This window comes from Eretmochelys imbricata, chromosome 1, assembly GCF_965152235.1.
Source record: "Eretmochelys imbricata isolate rEreImb1 chromosome 1, rEreImb1.hap1, whole genome shotgun sequence".
Taxonomy (NCBI): Eukaryota; Metazoa; Chordata; order Testudines; family Cheloniidae; genus Eretmochelys; species Eretmochelys imbricata.
Genome location: NC_135572.1, coordinates 339,740,895 through 339,761,866, shown reverse-complemented (window position 1 = coordinate 339,761,866; position 20,972 = coordinate 339,740,895). Strand labels below are relative to the sequence as shown.

At 37.4% G+C, this 20,972-nt stretch overlaps 1 protein-coding gene across 3 annotated transcripts in view; it reads left to right on the top strand.

The window, feature by feature from the left end:
* Positions 1 to 20,972, top strand: part of CACNA2D1 (calcium voltage-gated channel auxiliary subunit alpha2delta 1) — a 668,904-nt gene that overhangs the window by 386,935 nt on the left and 260,997 nt on the right. For all 3 annotated transcript variants that reach the window (XM_077807875.1, XM_077807876.1, XM_077807874.1), the window contains exon 6: positions 244 to 373. In XM_077807875.1, coding sequence (XP_077664001.1) covers positions 244 to 373 — 130 coding nt within the window. The remainder of the gene's footprint in view (positions 1 to 243; positions 374 to 20,972) is intronic.

Genomic DNA, 20,972 nt, shown 5'->3' with positions numbered 1-20,972 from the left:
GTCAGTTTTAATTCTACTGAGTTTAATGGGGGATCTCTTGGTTAAAATCAGTGTAAGGGAGGATAATGCGTGTGTGATAATGTGTGTGTGTGTGTGTGTGTGTGTGAGAGAGAGAGAGACATATACGCACATCTAGCTATTAGAGAAAGTTTGAGTCTATTCTGTGCCAAGAGGCAAATATGAATAAAATTGTTCTTAACATACATTTTAATATTTTGTCCTTTGAATGTCTTTCCTTTAAAGTCTGAAAAGAATGAGACTGAAACTGGAAGCCAGAGAATCAGACCAGTGTTTGAAGAAGATGCTGTTTTTGGGCGACAAATATCTTACCAGCATACAGCAGTCCACATACCAACAGATATTTATGAAGGCTGTAAGTAGCATGTGAACACATGGTTTTATAATTATAATAAGTGTCTTATGTGCACCCCATTCATAAAAGCAAATAGATAAGTGTGCCTATTTTTCATTTGTGTTTATATCTCTCTGAATGCTTTTCTTTTAAAGAGCTTCATATATGGTACATTAGGCATGATATTCATATTACAAGCTAGAAAAAGCCTTATTTAGTTAGACTATCAACTATCAGCGAGAGGTAAAGATCTGCTGAGAGAAGATCTGAATTTGTGAAACAGATCAGGGAGCAGGAACTGTGAAAGTAAATTCTGTAAAAAGAAAAGGAGACTAACAAATTTATTTGAGCATAAGCTGTAGCTCACGAAACTTATGCTCAAATAAATTAGTTAGTCTCTAAGGTGCCACAAGTCCTCCTTTTCTTTTTGCGGATACAGACTAAAATGGCTGCTACTCTGAAACCTGTAAATTCTTGTGAATGTCCTAATTTTCTCATCCATTCAGTCTTTGTGCTGTTTTCTCATTTAATCCAAACTATTCTCGACAGCTCTTCCTTAGATGGTTTCAGCCTCAGGCAGAGATGAGCACTGAAAACATCTGAAGTATTTCAAAAGCATATACAGTTCACTGAAATTGCATGCTGTTCAAGATGGTAGTACTTACACTGCGTGTAGCTTATATGAAGCACTTTTTGGTGGACCAGACTTTTAGCAGAGAGCATTGAATGAGTTCTCTTCAAACTGAGCCAGTACAGGAAACAATAGCGCTCAAGTTTCCAAGTAAGTAATCACAGCAACCCAATATTCAGTATTAAATTGTCTCTCAAAATAGAAATATTTTCTTGTCTGAAACTTCATAAAAAGGTACAATATGAAGTAGGAAGACAGACAAGAGATGCTACACGCACATAGAAATGCCTGAAAAATTATGAGAGGAGGGATGTCTCTTTTAGTTCTGTAGTTAGCACTACTCATTTTTATTCTGCAGACTTTTCTAGTCTGCCAAAATGTCATCAACAGGGATGAGACTCTAATCTGACCTGTATTTCTTTAAAATTCAAAGACATCATTGTGTGTCTGCATCTCTAAATGACAAAGGAGTGAAAATGACAATGTCAACAGGATTGGGGAGGGGGGAATCATAGTGACTGGTATTCCTCATATGGTTGTCGGAACTACACAGATTTAGAGGATTATTCTGGGATTCTGACTTTAATAAAGGCTGATGTTCATTTTAATTGAAGGATTAAAGTGAAAACAACAGCCATTTCCTTTCCTTATTTTCAGAGCTTCTTACATTTAGCTGCTAAAATCTTATGAGAAATCATATGGTTCCCATAACTGGGAGGCTAATTTTTTTAATGGTCTATGAATTGAGATGTGATTCAAGGCCATAGGAATATTTAAAGGGTCTGGATTTGTGTTAAGGTTCTAGGCAGGATTTGTAAAAGACAAGTATATCCCATAGAAATATTTCTAAAGTAATTTTACTAGCAAATTGTCTGTTTAATCTAAAGTGAAAAACTTGTCACTTCCATAGCACAGGTACAACTTTCTTTCAGGTACTTAATTAAATGGATCTAAAAGATTAAAATGTAAACACTTTATAAGAGAGGACTGTTTCATAACTTGTGGTAGATGTGGTTCATAAGAAATTCATTATTTTTTGACGTTGACCATCACATTAAGTGCCAGAATAAACTGCCTGGTGATATGACTTTTGATTTAGATTCAGAGAAGAGAAAGTCTTCAAATCTGTTAGATTTCTCTGTCGTCTCCCCCCCTTCCCGCCCCTCCCCCCGCCCACACACACACTCGCTACAGGGTAATAACTCGCTACAGGGTAATAACTTTCAACTTTGACTTATAAAGTTACAAATTATCTTTGGGCCCCAACTTGTAAAAAAATTATAACTCTTGCAAGTTACAGATTACATATTAATGAGCACGGAAAACAGCACCAGATTTATTTTTTTGTGGCAAAAGACAGTAACATCTGGAATCTAGCAAACAAGTTTGGATAGTCATGTATCAACAAATACTGTTTTTACACTAGGACCTAATTCTTTATCAAAAGCAAATTTCTTCAACAACAAGAACATTTTCTTTTTTGTCCATAACCCAACGGAGAGTGATAACGTATTTTCAAACTGATGTTAATTCATCATCTTGCTGAACAGTGCTTTTCAACATACTGACTCAGCTTTTGGTCCCCAGTACATAACGAATAGTCGTACAGTTTGAGAACAGTTTGATTGGCAGCTCCTTGACCACACTAGACTGCTGTGGGCTGTCTAAAGGCACTATTTCAGTGAATACTTCTGAAAAACAGTGGGTGTGACATAATTTACAAGCTTTAGAGTCTGAGATCAAATATTTTTTGTAAATGAATTATAGCTTGGAAAACAGGGTTATGTTTTTTTTAATGTTTTATTTTTTCTTATATATCCGGGGGGTGTGGGGGTGGGAGATATAGAATTGGAATTTTAGATCTCACAGAACAATCTTGAGGATAACTCCCTTGAATGCTCTACTCTCAATTGAGATTTGCCTGTGCAGATCTCGTCTCTTGACATACCCTGCACTTGGCATCACAAGCTAGAAACAATGGTATTGAGGGCCAGGTACATTTCTCCTTATGGGACTGAATATTCACTGACGTCTTTTGACCACAGCTTCACCTATCTTCAGTTCCTTTCTTGATGCCTAAAATGTGGGCTTTAAAATCACAGATTCCTCACCACTGATATTATATTGGCTTCCTCGTTTTACAATCAGCCCTGCATCGGGGTGATACATAACTGCATCTCCCCAGGAGCAGACTGGAGAACAAATTTGTGACTGCCAAGAATTACAATTCACTCCTGTTGGTGTGGAGAGGGAGTAAGTTTTATGCCATCTCTTTTTGTGGAAAAGCTTACTCCTTGCTATGTGATGTGGGGCACATCCAGGTCTCCTGGTCACTGCTTGCCATTCTACATCCCTTCCCTGCACACATGCTTGTAGAAGGGAATAAAAGGCAAGTGGTCTGTGCTCTTGTACCTGCACCGGGAATCACAGTCTGAATGGGGTCAAGCAGGAACATAAGGGGAGCCTTAATCTCCATTTCTTGCCTGCATGGCAGAGTATGGACTGGCAGTCTTGCCAAAAGGGAGGTCTTGGGTCAGCCTGGCTAAAACTGACACAAGCCAGGCCTATAATCTTAGGTCTCAAGATAAAATCAAAATTCTGTTCAAAACGAAAAGGGCCCTGGAATCAATTTTCTGTTACAGGGTTTGGGAAATTGACATGCGTCTCCTGTTAACAATTACATACTTTTCATGTCTAATTCTTTATACAAGGCACTGGAACTTTACTCTTCTCCTCTCTAAGCAACTGCAAGCCAAAACAGAGACAAACTTCAGCATAAGGCAAGGAAGGTCAGTTGCTCTCACAGTTTGCAGCAAATGGCAAATTGTGTGAGTCAATGGTAGCTCCAGTTAAACATCTGTACTGGTGTCACTACAGACTTTGGAAAAGGTGCTCGATGAGGTACCAATGCAGATACTTTTTATAGGGTTCAGAGTAGCAGCCGTGTTAGTCTGTATTCGCAAAAAGAAAAGGAGGACTTGTGGCACCTTAGAGACTAACCAATTTATGTGAGCATAAGCTTTCGTGAGCTACAGCTCACTTCATTGGACGCATTCAGTGGAAAATACTATTTCCCCATGTTTATTTCACCCCCCAACCCCCACTGTTCCTCAGACGTTCTTGTCAACTGTTGGAAATGGCCCACCTTGATTATCACTACAAAAGGTTCGCCTTCCCCCTCCCCCGCCCCCGCTCTCCTGCTGGTAATATCTCACCTTAAGTGATCACTCTCCTTACAGTGTGTATGGTAAAACCCATTGTTTCATGTTCTCTATGTATATAAGTTTCCCCACTGTATTTTCCACTGAATGCATCCAATGAAGTGAGCTGTAGGTCACGAAAGCTTATGCTCAAAAATAAATTTGTTAGTCTCTAAGGTGCCACAAGTCCTCCTTTTCTTTTTGCAATACTTTTTGTAGTCTTTCCTGCTTCAGTTGTTATAAATGACAGGTTTCAGAGTAACAGCCGTGTTAGTCTGTATTCGCAAAAAGAAAAAGAGTACTTGTGGCACCTTAGAGACTAACCAATTTATTTGAGCATGAGCTTTCGTGAGCTACAGCTCACTTCATCGGATGCAGTGATCTGTAGCTCACGAAAGCTTATGCTCAAATAAATTGGTTAGTGTCTAAGGTGCCACAAGTACTCCTTTTCTTGTTTTTATAAATGTTCACTCTAAGTTAAAGATTTACAAATTTTCAGCAATCAGGACTGCCATCACTTCATTATCTAATTAGTTCCAAAGAGTTGATGAAAGTTACAAATCAACACTGCTTACATACAAAAGCAACAAAGTGCTTTTCAAGATACTGACATCACTTTAAATAAGTCTAGGCAGCTTCTGATAACCTAGTAGAGAATCTCCTCCCAAATGTTTGAGAGCAATGATAAATAGTTATGCGTTTTCAGATGATTGAATTCGTTCAGTGAAATATTTTCTGTGTATTTTTTTTATCCTGAATGAATTTGGTATTTTAAGGTGTACTCTTTTTATTGGTATGGCAATCTAAATTCTCCTGTCTCTTTTAAAGAGTGAAGGTGAAGACCTGGCCCCATTGAAGTTATTGGAAAAACTCCCATTAACTTTACCCACAGATTTCCCCCGCAGAATGAAAATATATATAACTGGGGTTGTTGGGTTTTTTACATTTCAATTCTTACCTATAATGGAATATGCCAATGAGCTCAAGCATGTTGTTATAATAATAATTAATAAATAATAAATATTTATTATTTTCTGATGGAGATCTTCTGATAGTAATTCCAGTGGTATTTGTTGCTGTCATGAAATGTCAACTACTGATGTGACTTTATAAAGTAATATATTGGTAAGATTTACTGCATTTTTGGCCTTGAAAAGAGTAAGTGTTTAAGAACAATCTGAAAACTATCATTTTGAGGCCTAAGCAATTATGATATCCATATCCTTAAAAAAATAGAATTTGTACATGCTCCTTACGTGGTTAGATGCCTGGAATATTCCAAGTTACAAGTTTGTTAGAAAAATTATTCCTTAGAAAGAAACTTTAAGGCCATTAGGGAAGGTCCTAAATGTATATGTAACATAGTCCATATGTAGGATAGATTCCCCTGTCAACAAGAATACCAAAAGACTGGAAAAACTACTTTGGTTTTTATTCTCATAATATCCATATATGGGTAGTAAGAAAGATTTATTTCACGAAGGGTCTGTTAAGGAAGGGTTTTATAAATAGGTTGGAATGCTACATCTTAAGGATTTTAGAGAAGATCAAGTGAGTATTAAAATTTTCCTGTGCCTCATTGTAAATATTTTAAAGAGGTAATAAATGCATACAATATAAGGTGTTTTTTCTTCGAGGCAAGACAATTTTCTTTCTAGAATTATTTTGTTGTGTCTATGAAAGTGATAAAGATTTGTGCTATCAAACTCAAATTGTGGTGATAACTTAATAGGGATATTAGTATTCCAGTGTTCACCTTTTGTGGGGTAGAAAAGGGTAATTTAAAATTGTTGTTTATTTTAAAAATTACTGTCCATAGAAACAAGAAATGGTAGGCCAGCTCTTACTACTTGTTTCTTTTACTGCCAAATCAGGGAAAGCCAAAATCAAAATATGCACCATTGTTGTAGCCATGTGGGTCCCAGGATATTCGAGATACAAGGTGTCTGAGGTAATATCTTTTATTGGATCAACTTATGTTGGTAAGAGAGTTAAGTTGGTATCTCTCTAAGCTCATCCTCAGATGCAAGCTCCCCCCCGGACCAGGAAACACCAACTCAAAGCAGCACCAGACGCTGCCAGAACAAGAGATGCAAAACCTGCAGCCTTATCTCCACTGCTACAATAATCAATGCCCCCTACAACATGCCTTTCAAGATCCATGGGTCCTGCACATGCCCATCACATTATGTGGTATACATCATCCAGTGCACTAAATGCCCCAATAACAACTATGTGGGTGAAACCAGATAATAGCTATGCTCTTGAATGAACTGACACAGAAAAATGATAAAAACCCCATATCATTTGTGGGTGAACATTTTTTCACAAAATGATCACTCTATATTTGACCTTTCAGTTCTCATCCTCAAAGGAAACTGCACAACACTTTCAAAAGATGAGCCTGGGAGCTTTAATTCGTAAGTTAGCTAGACAATAAAAATCATGGTCTTTAATAAAGGCACTGGATTCATGGCTTATTGCAACAATCTGTAACCCACTAACCCCCTTTTTGTCCTATGACTCCAGGGGTGTTAATTGGCCACTTCACCTTGAATGGTCCCTTAAAATATGCTCTAACTACTTGTGCTAAACTACCTGTTGGATATACTATTTAGCTTTGACACTGTGAGTACCTTTCCAGATCTGAAGGACTCCGTAGTTTGACAGTTTGTGTGTCTCACCAGTATCCCAATAAAAGCCTTGCAAGAGTTTTAAATCTAATCCCTTTGTTGTGTCTTGTTAACTTTCTCTTACTAATCCATGTTGAAGTCTTCAGGAACTTTTCCTTGAGTTGGTTTTCTTGAGTCTTCTCTGTTCATCTTAACAGTCTGTACTAGCTTTACTGTAGAGATGGGCACGATGAGTTGTGGAGTGCTTGGTGTTTATGCAGAGGAGCAAAGGGTGTGAGAGTATGGTCTGCCCAGTTCAGAGTTTTATAGCATTCTGCTTCCCATTTGCATGAAACTGTAGGGAAACGCCTATTTCAGGCTTGTTTAGAGCAAAATTGGTTGCTATCTTTTCATTGGCTCAGCACCTTCCTGGGTTTTCCATACATGCCTCTTCATCTTATGAATTTGTAGTTTCTTAATGCATATATGCATTAGGGTTGTAATTCTTTACAAATTATATTTTCTTCTTCCTTTATTGCAAGAGATTATCAGAACATCTTTAGGTTTAGGGTTTTAACTCTTTCTTTTCTATTCAGTCCATTTTTTGAGATGTTCCTTCACTTTTATTGGAGTTCAACAGGGAATGAAATTCTGCCTTCAAAAGTCCAAACACTTTAGTTCTCTATATAAATTCTCAGTTCTCAAAACAGTCTTTTAAAATTAAATAATTCTTAAAGAGAGATTTTAGCATTAATCGTTATTAAAGAAGTTAATTCTTCATGATAATTTTTTGGAAAGAGGATATTGTTGTCTTCCTGAGATGAGTGAGGGATTTGCTCGAGCACAGTCAGTAACTAATTAATTCACCATTAATTATTCTATACTCAAATGGCTTCTTGTATTAGTAATCAGTTTAGCAAGGTCATTACATTTGAGTTTGGTGAATAAAGCATTTTTTCCATTTACATAGCGGTGATATTAGGGAATTATATTAAATGCTCATTTTGATAAAATACTTATAAATAAGCCATCCAAAACAATTTTCCATTTCAACATGTAAGAAACAATCAAAGGTTTAAAACATTTCTTACTATACATGTTTTTCCTAAAGGCTTTCTCAATAAAGTTTTTAGAGTATTTATAAAAGTTACTTTAACAAGAATATTGTTAAAGTATAATTCTTTGTGTGTGTTTACTTAGACGTTTTCCTTGGAAGGGTAAAAAAACCCACATTACACCTTGATGAATTGCTCTGATAACACAACCCTACATTCATTTTCATAGGTCTTTTCCTAAAACATGAATGTTTTACATGCCTTGTTTTCTTAGGATAAGTTTTATATTTGAACCAAACTGGTATTTTATACAAGAGGGGGAGGGCAGGGTTCATTTACCCCTATGTTTTATGATTTGATAAGAATCTTCAGTGTTACTTGTCTTTGAAATCCTTTTCACCAAATTGTGTTTGCCAGTGCAGTCTTTACAATTAAAACTCCTATCAAACATTCTATCCAAAGCACCAATCTCAATCACCAAGTTTACATCCAATTTTCAAAACATAATATAAAAGAAATTGGCATAGAGAGTAAAGCAAGATAAATGTCACAACGTAGCTTTTCTGAATTGGCATAAACACTCTTAGAGGGGATAACCCCTCCTTAGCCGTAAAACCATGTTTGTCTTCCTGACATTTGCCTGTTTCCAGGGTGACTAAGAGCAGAAGCCTCCTGTTATTAAATAAACAAAAATATATGCAAATGAGGTACTCTTTCCCCCCAAGAAGCATGCATATGTAACAAAAAATAAATATCCCCTAAGCTTCTGTAAAAGATAAGTTTAATGACCTAAAAATTACAATACTTTATTAATAGTGAGGTCTCGTCCTATATTCTGAAAAGTAAACACAGGGGCTACTTGTTCTACTACAGCTGAAATTGACAAACAAGAAAATTTTAAACCTCTGAATATTTCTTCATGTCCAAGTCTTTGAAATTGAGAATTGACTCATTGCCTTAGCTGTAAAAGCAGTGTATCATTATTTAGTTCCATGTAGCATATTACACTGTTCTAATTTTTCTGCATGTTTACTATGATTTAATTACCAAGCAATTTGGGAAAAAAATATAATCAGTGAAGTGGATCTTTAAATGAATTCACTATGTCAGCATATTCCAAATACCAAACCCTATGGCTTGAGGTCAGATTAAAGCAAATGTTAGTTTCACCAAGCCTTCATGCACTCCCAGCCCGCCTGGCAGGAACCAATATTAAACCTAGAAGGAAGTTATTGAAGCATGAACCCCGGCACAGAAGTTCAGGGTCATGATTGCTTTTAATGTTCTGAAAATCTTGATTTATTATTATGTTTGTGTGGGTAGCTTACTAAAATTCTCAGAGTGAGAGTCAGATGACTTTTAAGTGTCATAAAAAGCAGGAGAAATAACTCAAGTGAGTGAGCTGCCGCCATGCTTATTACTATTTTAAAGCTACTATTTTAGGAACTAAATGTTCTTTTCTGAAAAAATATTATTGCTGTCAGAATTCAGAAAGCAAAACAATTTTATTTGTTTCCTCATTAGGTCACATTAATTTTATTGGTTAGTGTAGCATATTTGCCTTATGTCACTTCTGCTTCGCCTTCTGCCTAAGTTATCATGGTTTAAGAAAACATGAAGGATGAGATACTGTGAAGAAAGACCTGGTAACCAAGCTTTATTTATCTGTATATATTATACTGTTTTGAGGAACAGTTGATAAGTCTGACATAGGACTATTAAACAGCAAAGTAATGAATAAAATATATGACTATAACAGAGTTAAAAAATTAGTGGAGGATAGGTCCCTCAATGACTAGTAGCCAGGATGGGCAGGGCTGGTGTCTCTAGCCTCTGTTTGCCAGAAGCTGGGAATGGGCTACAGAGCATGGATCACTTGATGTTTACCTGTTCTGTTCCTTCCCTCTGGGGCACCTGGCATTGGCCACTGTCAGAAGGCAGGATACTGGGCTAGATGGGCTATGACCTTTGGCTGACCCAGTATGGCTGTTCTTATATTGTAATTCCAGTACTCTGTCATTCTTATTATTTATTATATTACTTTAATTGTTGAAGATTATTTGCCCATCATGTTCTAGATAGATTCATCATTGCATAGGATAGCAAAGACTTTATACCACCACTTTCATTCTTGTCTATAATCAAAGTTCAATGTTATGGATTATTTTAAAGTAAAACACACATATGCATACCTCCAACATGATAAGACAACTCTGTGATATTGCCATGGCAATATCAAACAGGTTTCCCTGAGTCTTTCTTCCTACCCAATGTTTCTTTTTATCATGAAACATGAATGCCATTAAAGGAGATCACTGAAAGTTGAAAGTTATCTCTGCTTAGCCGTTCTGATGTAGATTTTCTCTGAGTCTGTTAGTAGTATAATTCTGATTTTTTTAAGTTTTCCAGTATTTTCTGGCACTTCTGCAAAGCTTCCAGTTACCAGCACCAAATACAGACTATCTCTATCTGTAGAAATATTAAAATACAGACAATGCAAGCTTCCCCATGTGTGCCCATAAAAACGTGTGTTGACTCTTACCTGGAGAGAACAAAAGCCTGTACGGATTGATTCACTGTTCCTACTTGATCCTGGCCTATCAAGGCCTGTGGGGGGTGTGTGTGTGGGGGGGGGTATGTGTAAGTGTAACCTTCTGGTACACATGTCCCCCTTGTTGCCAATCCTCAGAGAATTCAAATTTGTTACAGTACCAGCTAGAAAGCGTTGGCTGCTCAGCTCAAGCTGTAGCATCTCATGCTTTAAACTGTGGAGATCCCTCCTATGTTGGCCAAGACAGTGTCTATCACATGTGTGTTTTTTTCTTTTTTTTGGTGTGATGTGGACACTTCTCAGTGCAATATTGGACTGACACTGTCAATTTTTTGTTGTATAAATACCAAAAACCCATCAAATGCTAACAGCTTGTGATCACTATTAACCTGTGCTAATAGTGATGCAATGAGAATGTTAAAATAGTATGTTCTGGATCCAAAGATTTGGATTGGATATGCTTTCCCTTCCATTGGCTGTCCATACAATACTGGTTGCATGTTGAAAAATGGAATTGAAGTTTCTTTTGAAAAAAAAATGCTGGAAATCTTACAAGGAGACTTACTTTTGCGTTATTCCCATCCATGTTTTCCAGGCCCAAGAGGTTAAAGATAGTTTGGAGAAGTATCCTACATGACTTAAGAGCCCAAATCCCATTTTAGTACGATTTAGGTGCTTAGGAGTCTATGTCCCATAGACTTTATGTGAGATTGCGGCTTCTATTTTTTTTCTAAGACTGCGGAGGTGGGAACTGTTGAATCTTTGCTCTTGTTTAGAGTGTGTAACCATAAAGGAGGGTATGACACTACACCCCATATCATCCTATCATATCATAGTAATATTATTATGATATGATTATGGCATAATTATGATGCATTTTATACAAGATGGGTCATGTAAGGTGTCATTAGAAAAGCATGATTTGCTGAATATGATTATTCTATTTGTATGCATGTATTATTGTTGTATCTAAAGTTATGAATATGTATCTGTATTTCAAATGTAGTTACACCTGGGCGACACCCACTAGGCAAGATGCTTCCAGTCTAAATATAGATTGGGAAGGGCCGATTCAGGGTAATCAGGCATTAGGAAAAACATCAGGCCTTAGGAGAAGTTTATCCCCCAGTGGATGAGCCTTCCTGAGAACACCCCTGATGGCCTGTAAGTAATGGCTGCTATGACGCATAACAGGGCATGTGACCAGACCACATGACACTGATCTCCATTTTGGGTACCTGTAGTTTTCCACAAACTGGGCTCGGAACTGGTTTTGGAACAAAGGGTTCCCACCATATGTTAAAGCTATATAAGGATGGGTGTGACATCATCAAGGGGCCTCACTCCCCACACAAGAGAACTCCTGGAAACACCTGAGGAACAAAGACTGGACTGGGGGAAGTGTTGGTCCCAGGCTAAAAGGATTTCTAACCTGTGTATGGAAACCTGGTGAACTGCTTGTATCATCAGCTAGGGTGAGAGAGAGGCTGGATATGAATTAGCAATCTGGTAGTTTAGGCTTCGTTTACACTTTTGTTTATTTGCTGGGTAATCTGCTTTGATCTGTTTGCTATCACTTATAATCACTTAAAATCTAGCTTTTTGTAGTTAATGAACTTGTTTTATGTTTTAATCTAAACCAGTGTGCCTTTAAGTGAAGTGTCTGGGAAAAAATCTCAGCTTGGTTAACACAAGCAAATTGTGCATATCCCTCTCCACATTGAGGGAGGAGCAAACCGGGTAGTAAATTAATACTGGTTGGATTTCAACCAGGACAGGATGATACAGCTCTGGGGGTCCTAGGTTGAAAGCTGGGAGTTATTCTGATTGTAGCCTCTCTATTGATTCATGCAGTGGCTGGCCAGCCTGCATATAACTGCAGCGCGGTGTGTTCTAGCCTGTATAAATGCTGGTGGGAGTGTAGGATTGGGAGCAGTCCAGAGTTTGTCGCAGCAGCACAGTATGAGAGGGAGCCCAGGTTGGTGATTCAGAGGGCTCAGTGGTAACTCATTCCAAGTGGCACCCTGGGGGGAACCCATCACAGAGGGTACTAAGGATACAAGCCTGAGAGATGGACACTTTGTTCTGTTCCCGGTTAGCAACTTGTTGTTCCAAGTACGTGATGTAAGTTTGCCAAAAGCGACAGAAGCTTTGCCAATTCTATCATCAAGTTCCCTGTCAAGGTTAAGTGAGCTGCTAAGAATTGAACTGATAGAAGAAGTGATCTACATTATCCAGAGCTTCATTACTGACATAGATTTTAGGTGGAATGTAGTACCTTGTGACATGACAACTGTTTTCTTGATACTGATTACCATGATAAACTTGGTACATGTACCAGAGAACTTGTTCATGATTACCTGAAATGAATCAGATGAATTAGAGATGAATGCAGTGTCATCTGTGAAAAGCAGTACCGAATAGTAAGCTGGGTGGCATGCATTCTGCTCTGGAATCGTCTGATGGTAAACAAGCCATCCATCCTTGGTTCAGTTAGTGTACCAGACTGATCGTTTCCAGAAAGAAGAATCGAGAAGAAGATGCCAAAGCTGGTGGGTTCTTCATACCAGTTTCCATACTAAACTTGAATGATGATTAATTTTCATAGTGGATGGTTGCCATAATTCCCTCATGGAACTCCTTGAATAGGGAGAGCACCTTTTCTGGACAGCCAATTTTCAACAGGATCTTACAGATGCCATTCCTGCTTACCATGTCAAAGGCCTTTTGTAGGTCAATGAATGCTCCATAGAGAGGTTCTTGTTGTTCATGGCTTTTTTCTTGCAAGCGCAATGTGAAGGACCTGTCAGTCATGACGCATATAGATTTGAACCCACACTGGCTCTTAGGGTAGATTTTCTCAGCAAGCACTTGGACGACTTTGAGTCTTTTCAGTAGGACCCTTGCAAGTACCATGCTGACCACGCTGAGCAAAGATATCCCTCAATAGTTGTTGCAGTCTGTGGCGTAATTAAACCATATCCAGTGTCTCCTGTCCTTCTTGCGTAGCCAAACAAAGCTGGATTTTCTGTAGGAACCTTTAAGTACGACAAGTGGACATTATAATAGGATTCACTTTTTATCTTCTTACGAATCTAGTACCAGTCTTTACCACAAGACCGTTTTTTACTCTCCGTCTCTCTTTCTCTCGCTCACACACACACACACACATTAGCAGTTTCAAATTTCTTTTTACTGAATAACTCTCCAAAGATATCACTAACTAGAAATTTGTTATTTTCCTTTAAAATAAAAAATATAACACTGGGCCTAAAATTAATTATATTGCAAAATAAATATAGGGATTGGGACTTCTGAAAATCTGAGATCTTTTGCTTTCAGAGGAGGTCACCCTTGGTATTATATTGACAACTTGATAAAACACTTAGTTGTAACACAAAAACAGTTGTTTCAGCATCCACAATATTGAGCATAAACACAACTTCAAATAAGTAAAACTCAAAAAAATGTGAGCTGTTAGGCTCACATGGGGTCTCTGGTTCAGTGATGTTATACAGCTCACAAAGATATTTGGCCTCCAATCTGTGATTCCTCCTTTATGGTGTTTTCCCAGTCTCATTCCCACTGAGTGCTGTAAAATTACAGGAAACTGCATTGAGATCCACCCCATAGACTGGGTTATCCATGGCAGCGCTATCTTCTCCCTGCAGAGCTGGGCTGGATCTGACTAGTGCTCTACTAGTCAGGGCACAGGGCCATGCCTTGTGTCTCAACAATATATATAGTCTCAAATACATCTTCCCTACTTATTTAATTCTAAGCTTGCTTCTTAGAATAACAAGATTAAGGCAGCAGTAGCCCTTTAGGCAAGTAGCAAACTTCCCTGTGACCTTCACTACAACCCATTTGCTATATAAACAAATACTTATTTTCCTTCTTGGGACTAAGGACTGTATAGATGCCTTAACATATAACTGCTGCAGACCAATAAAGTCCAGCTAACCTATAGAATTACAAGAAACTGCATTGAGGTCCACCCCACAGATTCAGTCTGGGTTACCTCTGGCAGTGATATGTTCTCCCTTTGGGGCTGGACTGGATCTCACTGCTGATCAAATCGCTGCCAATTTGTACCCCTGACAGAATTCACTTCTGACTGGTCAGAGCTTCAAAGTAAAGTGTGTATGTGCACATTCAGGAATGTCTACCTTCAGTGAAACTTTCTGCACCGGCTGCAAAACTGCTTCTTAGCCTGGTTAACAACTTTCTGCACTCCCTCTGGTATGCTGAAAGAGCAGCTACTTGTTTGCAATCCCTCAAGTCTCTGTACGGCCTCCTTGTCTGGGAATCTTTCCATATTAATTCAAAGCAAGTAGAAACAGCAGCTGTAAATACAGCAATAAGGTTTTAGGCTGGACTCCAGAAAATACAAAAAGTAGAAAACGGAATTGTACTTTCTTGAAATGAACCCAGACTAAACCTTTTGAAAATCACCCATTGCTAATTTTAATAATTTTTGGGGAAAGCAGGGTTTTTTGGTGAGGCAAAATCCTTTGAGATTTCTTAACACAGCTCACCAGTATTTTTCAAGGAACATCAAATAGTCATTGTTTTTATTGCATTACTTTAAACAAAATGGTCGTGTTCAGTAATGCAGAGAAGGATAGAAGATTTTTAATACTAGCTTGTGCATGAAACATCTTGGATAGCTTTTATTTCCAATAGTTTTTGTTATTTGCCTGAAGTTGGAGGCAGTAAATTATACATTTTTCCTTTCTGTCATATATTACGCCATATTGATTAGCTCAGGCCGCAAGTACTTCTGCAGCACAAATGTATCCTTTAAGAAACTGCTGACATGGTTTCTGAAATGTAGTTGTTAATTAAGTAGTGTAGATAATCTGGTTGTATTTTTCCTCATGGTAATCTGATCATTTGAATTCAGTAAGTAAGGGCATTTCAAAAATAATTACTGTGTGAGTGATTCAAAGCCTTTTATTGATTTTTTTTCATACAGTTAGAAGAAGAAATGAATCATGATTCTACCAGACGAAGTAGGGGAGACAGATGAGTCAGTGGAGGTACAGTAGTATAGAAAATCTGCAAGAAACTAAATGGATGGTTCCATAGTCACTGAGTTTCTGTTATACACAAAAGCAGACAGGCATTAAAAATGAGGGAAGCCTTAAAAATTATGGGAATAGCTGGTTACAGAAATGCAGTAGACAGACTAGCACAACAATTGTCCACAGACATTCCTTCCTTCTAAATGTTGGTTTAAACAGCCAAATATGAATTTCAGACTGAAACAGGTTGTCAGTGTTCTTATATCCGTCACCTCTGATGAATCAAGAAATTATGCTGTAGTCACCTAGGCAAATTGGTGAGGCTTTTTACCAAACCTTGTCCAGGAAGTGGGGTGCAAGGTTTTGGGAAGTATTTTGGGGGGAAAGATGCGTCCAAACAGCTCTTCCCCAGTAACCAGTATTAGTTTGGTGGTGGTAGCGGCCAATCCAAGGACAAAGGGTGGAATATTTTGTACCTTCCTAGCTTTGTCTTTCTTTTCATAGGACAAAAAAAATTCCCTATCTCTTGGTTACTCTCCCAGCTGGTGTTTGCCACTCATGTGGCGCAATAATAATAATAATAATAAAAATAATAATAATTTTTGAAAGGCAGGCTACAAGCACTTTGGGAATGAGTATCTCAGGTTCTTTCTCTCCTCCTCTCTCCTTCCCTGACCCCTATCTTCTGCTATTGATCGTATTGGGGTGAAGCCAGTGTTTAATTTGTAATAAAGAAGTGCAGGGGCTCAAGCAATGATTTACTTTCATAATTGATGCAGCAAGCCAAGAGGTGCCGAGGCTCAGCCCTAGCAAGTCCAGCACAAATTAAGCACTGGGTAAAGCACCAGGAATGAAATGAATGGCCCAGGCAGCATCATAATGAGTTTGTACATTTGTGTGTATAAAGGGATGAAATAATCTGCATGTTTTACTTTGAAGAACCTCCCCAAAAGTCTGGTTACTTAGTATTATAACCATAGTATGTATGTATTTGTACTAGATATCCATCATAAGGCAAGGAGGTAAAGGGGGTAGGGGAAGCTATGCAGTAAAAGAGATACCAAGATTTTTGAGAGTCAATAGAACTTTTATGTTTTAATATGAAAGCCTTAACTCTGCACTATGCAGAATTTTTAAAAAGTAAGTATTGAATCCGAGTGGTTAAGCTTTGTATTATTTAAAACATAAAGAAAGAGTCCAAAGCATGATTGTACTGAAGAGAGCTCAGAGGATTCACTTGTCAAAACTCACCAAATCAAAGGGGAGGCTCTGATGTTTTATTTGCCTCTGAAGTTCACCCCAGTCTATGGATATGTCTACTTCATCCCTGCCAAAAATGGCTAACCTCTCTGATTCACCAAAATTATTTGGAAAAACATGTATTTTAGTTTATAGAAAGGATAGGCTGCATCAAATGGCAGGTATTAAAAAGAAAAATCCTAAGGAAGCTCCTGGATTGCCTTCAGGCTCACCCACTTCAGTTTACACCCACTGAACGCTGTGCTATACTAATCAATATAACTTGCAGCTTTTTCTGAAAACCATTTGTTATATGGTGGTTGTGCCCAGAGCTCTTGTCTCCTCTCTTGGTTATGATTGACAGCATGCTTGTTTGATATATGGATTCTCCGTCACTTGAAATCTTGAAATCAAGTTGGGAAGTCTCTAAAAGATATGCTGTTAGGTCTACCATAAATTATTGGGTTTAATGCAGAAAATACTAAGTTAAATTCTGTGGCCTATTTCAAGCAATTGGTCAGATTGTATGATCAGAGTAGTCCCTATTGGATTTAAAATCTATAAGAGTTTATCAGAGTCCCCCAGTTCCTCATTCGTCTTCCTCACAAAGATGATGGATGCCAGTACATTAGGTTTAACAAACCCTTTCTGAAAATATTGGCAACATACTGCTGGTTAAAGAGATAAATATCTATAATTAAATTATTTGGAGATTTTCAGGTTACATATTTGATTTTTTTCATATGTAGTGTGTGCGTGGGATGGGGGGTGTATACACTCTGTGTGTGTGTATATGAATATGAAAAAATCAAGTATGAAATCATCTGAAAATCTCTAATTACTTTAAATATATCTCTCTATCTCTTTTAATCAGCAATATGTTGCCAGTATTTTTACAAAGGCGTCGCAAAAATGTTTCTCTCTTCAGCTTTTGTTAAACTTCATGTAGTGGCATCCTTGTTTTTGTAAGGAGGAAGAATGAGGAACTGGGAGAATTTCTTAATCTTATAGATTTTAATTTTTCCCATTTATTTTGATTTTTTTGCTAGCTAGCTAGCTGTAGTCTAGCTATATCATAAAGCAGTGTAAAGTTTAAAAAAAAACCCAAAAAACAGAAAACCTTTAGTGACATGACTTAAACAGAGACATTTTAACTCAACTCTGCAGTTTTCCCCATCTCTTCTTTTAAAGTACTTAGAGATCTTCAGTTGAATAGTTTTTTTTTTCATATATAATGTTTTATGCTCCATATTTTACATTGCTTTATGGTATGCCTGTACTATCTTCCCTGTACTTGGTACAACAAATACCCTGTTTTGTTTGATCTAATGGTGAGATTGCTTCCATCATCTTTTGTCTTTTATTTCATTCACAGATTTGGGCTTTCACTGATCTGTGGTTTAAATTTAAAATAAAAGTTCTAATAAATAACTACCTTTATTTCTCATAATTTTGTCATTATAAAGTTTAACATATGTTCACCCTGATTTTTTAAAATTGTATTGAGAGAGAAACTTTCTTTCCATTAAATCAAGGAAGCAGTTGGATTTTATTTTCATTTGGTTGCTGTGAAAAAGGCAGATTGAAACCTTTAGTGGGTTTTTTTCTTCAATACAACAACATGCTTGTACCATGAGTAATTAGGGTCGAATTTCCCATGAGTGACTGGCATGCAGTTGTAGCAATGAACTCTATGGAAACTATCTGAAAGCTGCTGAGCTTTCTGCGTTTTGTCACTCCTGTTCTTAAAACCAGGAATTAGTATGTATGGATTATTGATATGACATATTTTCCCTTAATCATTCAAGTATATGGTCTGCTATTTAATAAATCACTTACACATACTAGTGACAGGTGGGAACCACACTATAAATGAACAGAAATTACAATTCTCTATGCAAGGAAAGAGAAGTCCGTAATAGTAAGGTAATTCTTTGCAAAGCTCCTCATTTTGGGTAGCTCAATAGATTAGGCAGAACAGGAATGGGGTATTTGCACATTCCACCTCCTTTTCTGTAGCTTGAATGTCTGGTTGGGATACCAAGCATGCAGTAAAATGTAAGTGAAAAATCATCTTCTGGTGAATTAAATGCAGATTTTGATCCAGTGAGACCTCTTTGTATTGAGTACATATTGATACATTGGGTCTGGCATGCCTCCCAAATTTTCTTACAAATTTTAGTAAGCCTGGAGATTCTAGGGTTGCTACTATACTGTATCCAAATTGATTGAGTAATTAATGTTTAATCTGTAGACAGTACCAATCTGGAGACCAAATTTTCACAGTCCCTCCTCAGACATCTCTTACCCATTGCTTCTGTCAGGTTGGGAAACTGATTCACAAGTCCACCCAAAGTAGGCTTAATCAATTTTCATCTTTATCCATTTTCAGATGGAATTATTGTCACTTTTGGTTTCTGATCATACATTTATGACAGACAAGCAATAAACAGTTACGACAGAACAGGTAAGGGCCCAAGTCACTTTGTTCCAGGGTACTGGGAAGCTCACCTGCACTTCATGATGGTCACCTCATTTCATTCTCTGGCCTCTGATCTAATTCTTCAGTCTTATTCCTTGAGTTTCTGGTCTGGTACTTTTTCTGACTTGGGCCCTTGTGCAGTCTGTTTCTTATACCTTTTTAATGTTACATATTCATTAGCTTTCCAGCAATCAAAGTTAAGCCTTGTGTTTTATGTAACCTATACAATATGCATGTGGTGTTATGTCTTCAAGTCTCTTTACTCGTGTTTCCCCACGCCAGAGATGCCAAGGGTTGGCTGTCCATAAGAGTGAGATTTGCAAGGTGAGATTGAAGGCCAAAAAGTGAGACTTTCCAATGTGGTGCATTAGGTCATTGCTTAAAACAGCGACTCTCATCTCTGGTCTTTGGCGACATCCAATAGATAAGCTATTACCAGCAGGACAGTGGGGTGGGAGGAGGTATTGTTTCATATTCTCTGTGTATATATAAAGTCTGCTGCAGTTTCCACGGTATGCATCTGATGAAGTGAGCTGTAGCTCACGAAAGCTCATGCTCAAATAAATTGGTTAGTCTCTAAGGTGCCACAAGTACTCCTTTTCTTTTTGCGAATACAGACTAACAGGGCTGTTACTCTGAAACCATCCAATAGTCCAGGTTTTTAATCCATTTTTAAAATGTGCATTGCTTTTAATATTGCATATGAAACACTTATATGTGCTACTTCATACTAACGTCTAGGGTATGTGAGAATTCTATATGCAGTATAAACCAGTGGATTTAAAAAAGAAAATTATGTGCAGGAACAAAATCCTGCATGGTTGGAGATCCCTGAGGACCAGAATTGTTAACCTCTGATTTAGGCATGCAGGCAGTGGACAGAACAAGAAAAATGCTCAAAAACAAACTGTTTTCTATAAACCTAACAAAAAGGAAAACTGTGTTATCAACAATAACAATATGTTTATTGTATATACAATAACAATACAATACAATATGTTTATTTTTGCATGTCACCTTGTCATAGTGATCATCCATTTGAAAAACACTTTACAGTACAAATATTATTTGGTTTGTATCTTATTGCTCATATTACATTTACATTTAAAATAAAGTAATCAGATTCCAAAATAAATGCAAAATAAAGTAAAATTAAAGAATTAAAATAAAACACAGCCAAACAGTACATTAAATGAATGTAAAATAAAATAATTAAATTTAATATAATTAATTTGAAGCTAATAAACAGTAAATAAAGGATTCAGAGTTTGCATTCCTTTTAATATCTAATTTGGTTTCATATTTTATTCATGTGGTTTGTTAAATTGACATGTGGCCCCATTTGCTTTTTTCATAACTTCTTTGGGTGGCTCAAATTTGAAACATGCTCAGGATTTGCTAGCTTCACTTGGATAATAGAGGACAGTGTCCCATCTAGTCCAAGGTTTGGTCTGAATAGTGTCTTATTCTTTCAAACAAGACTGGATACTGTCTCTTCTCCTGCATTTGAGTGGGGTAAAACTCAGTCAAGCCTGGCAACTCTGGACAGTAATGGGAACTTGAGAAGACCACATATAAAAAAAGAAGTACATTTAAAAAAAAAGGCTTGCCTGCTACCAGGACAACAAAGGGCCATGAATTTGTCCAATATGGTTTAAATTTTGAAGAACCTGAAAACTGTATTTTGAAGAACCTGCAAACTTTTGGTCAAGTCCTGCTCATTTTTGGGGTGAACTCCTATTTTTTGACTGTCAAGTATTCACACCCAACGCCCCATGTATCTTCCTCTCTCCTTTTGCATGCATATAGAATATGGGCCTGTG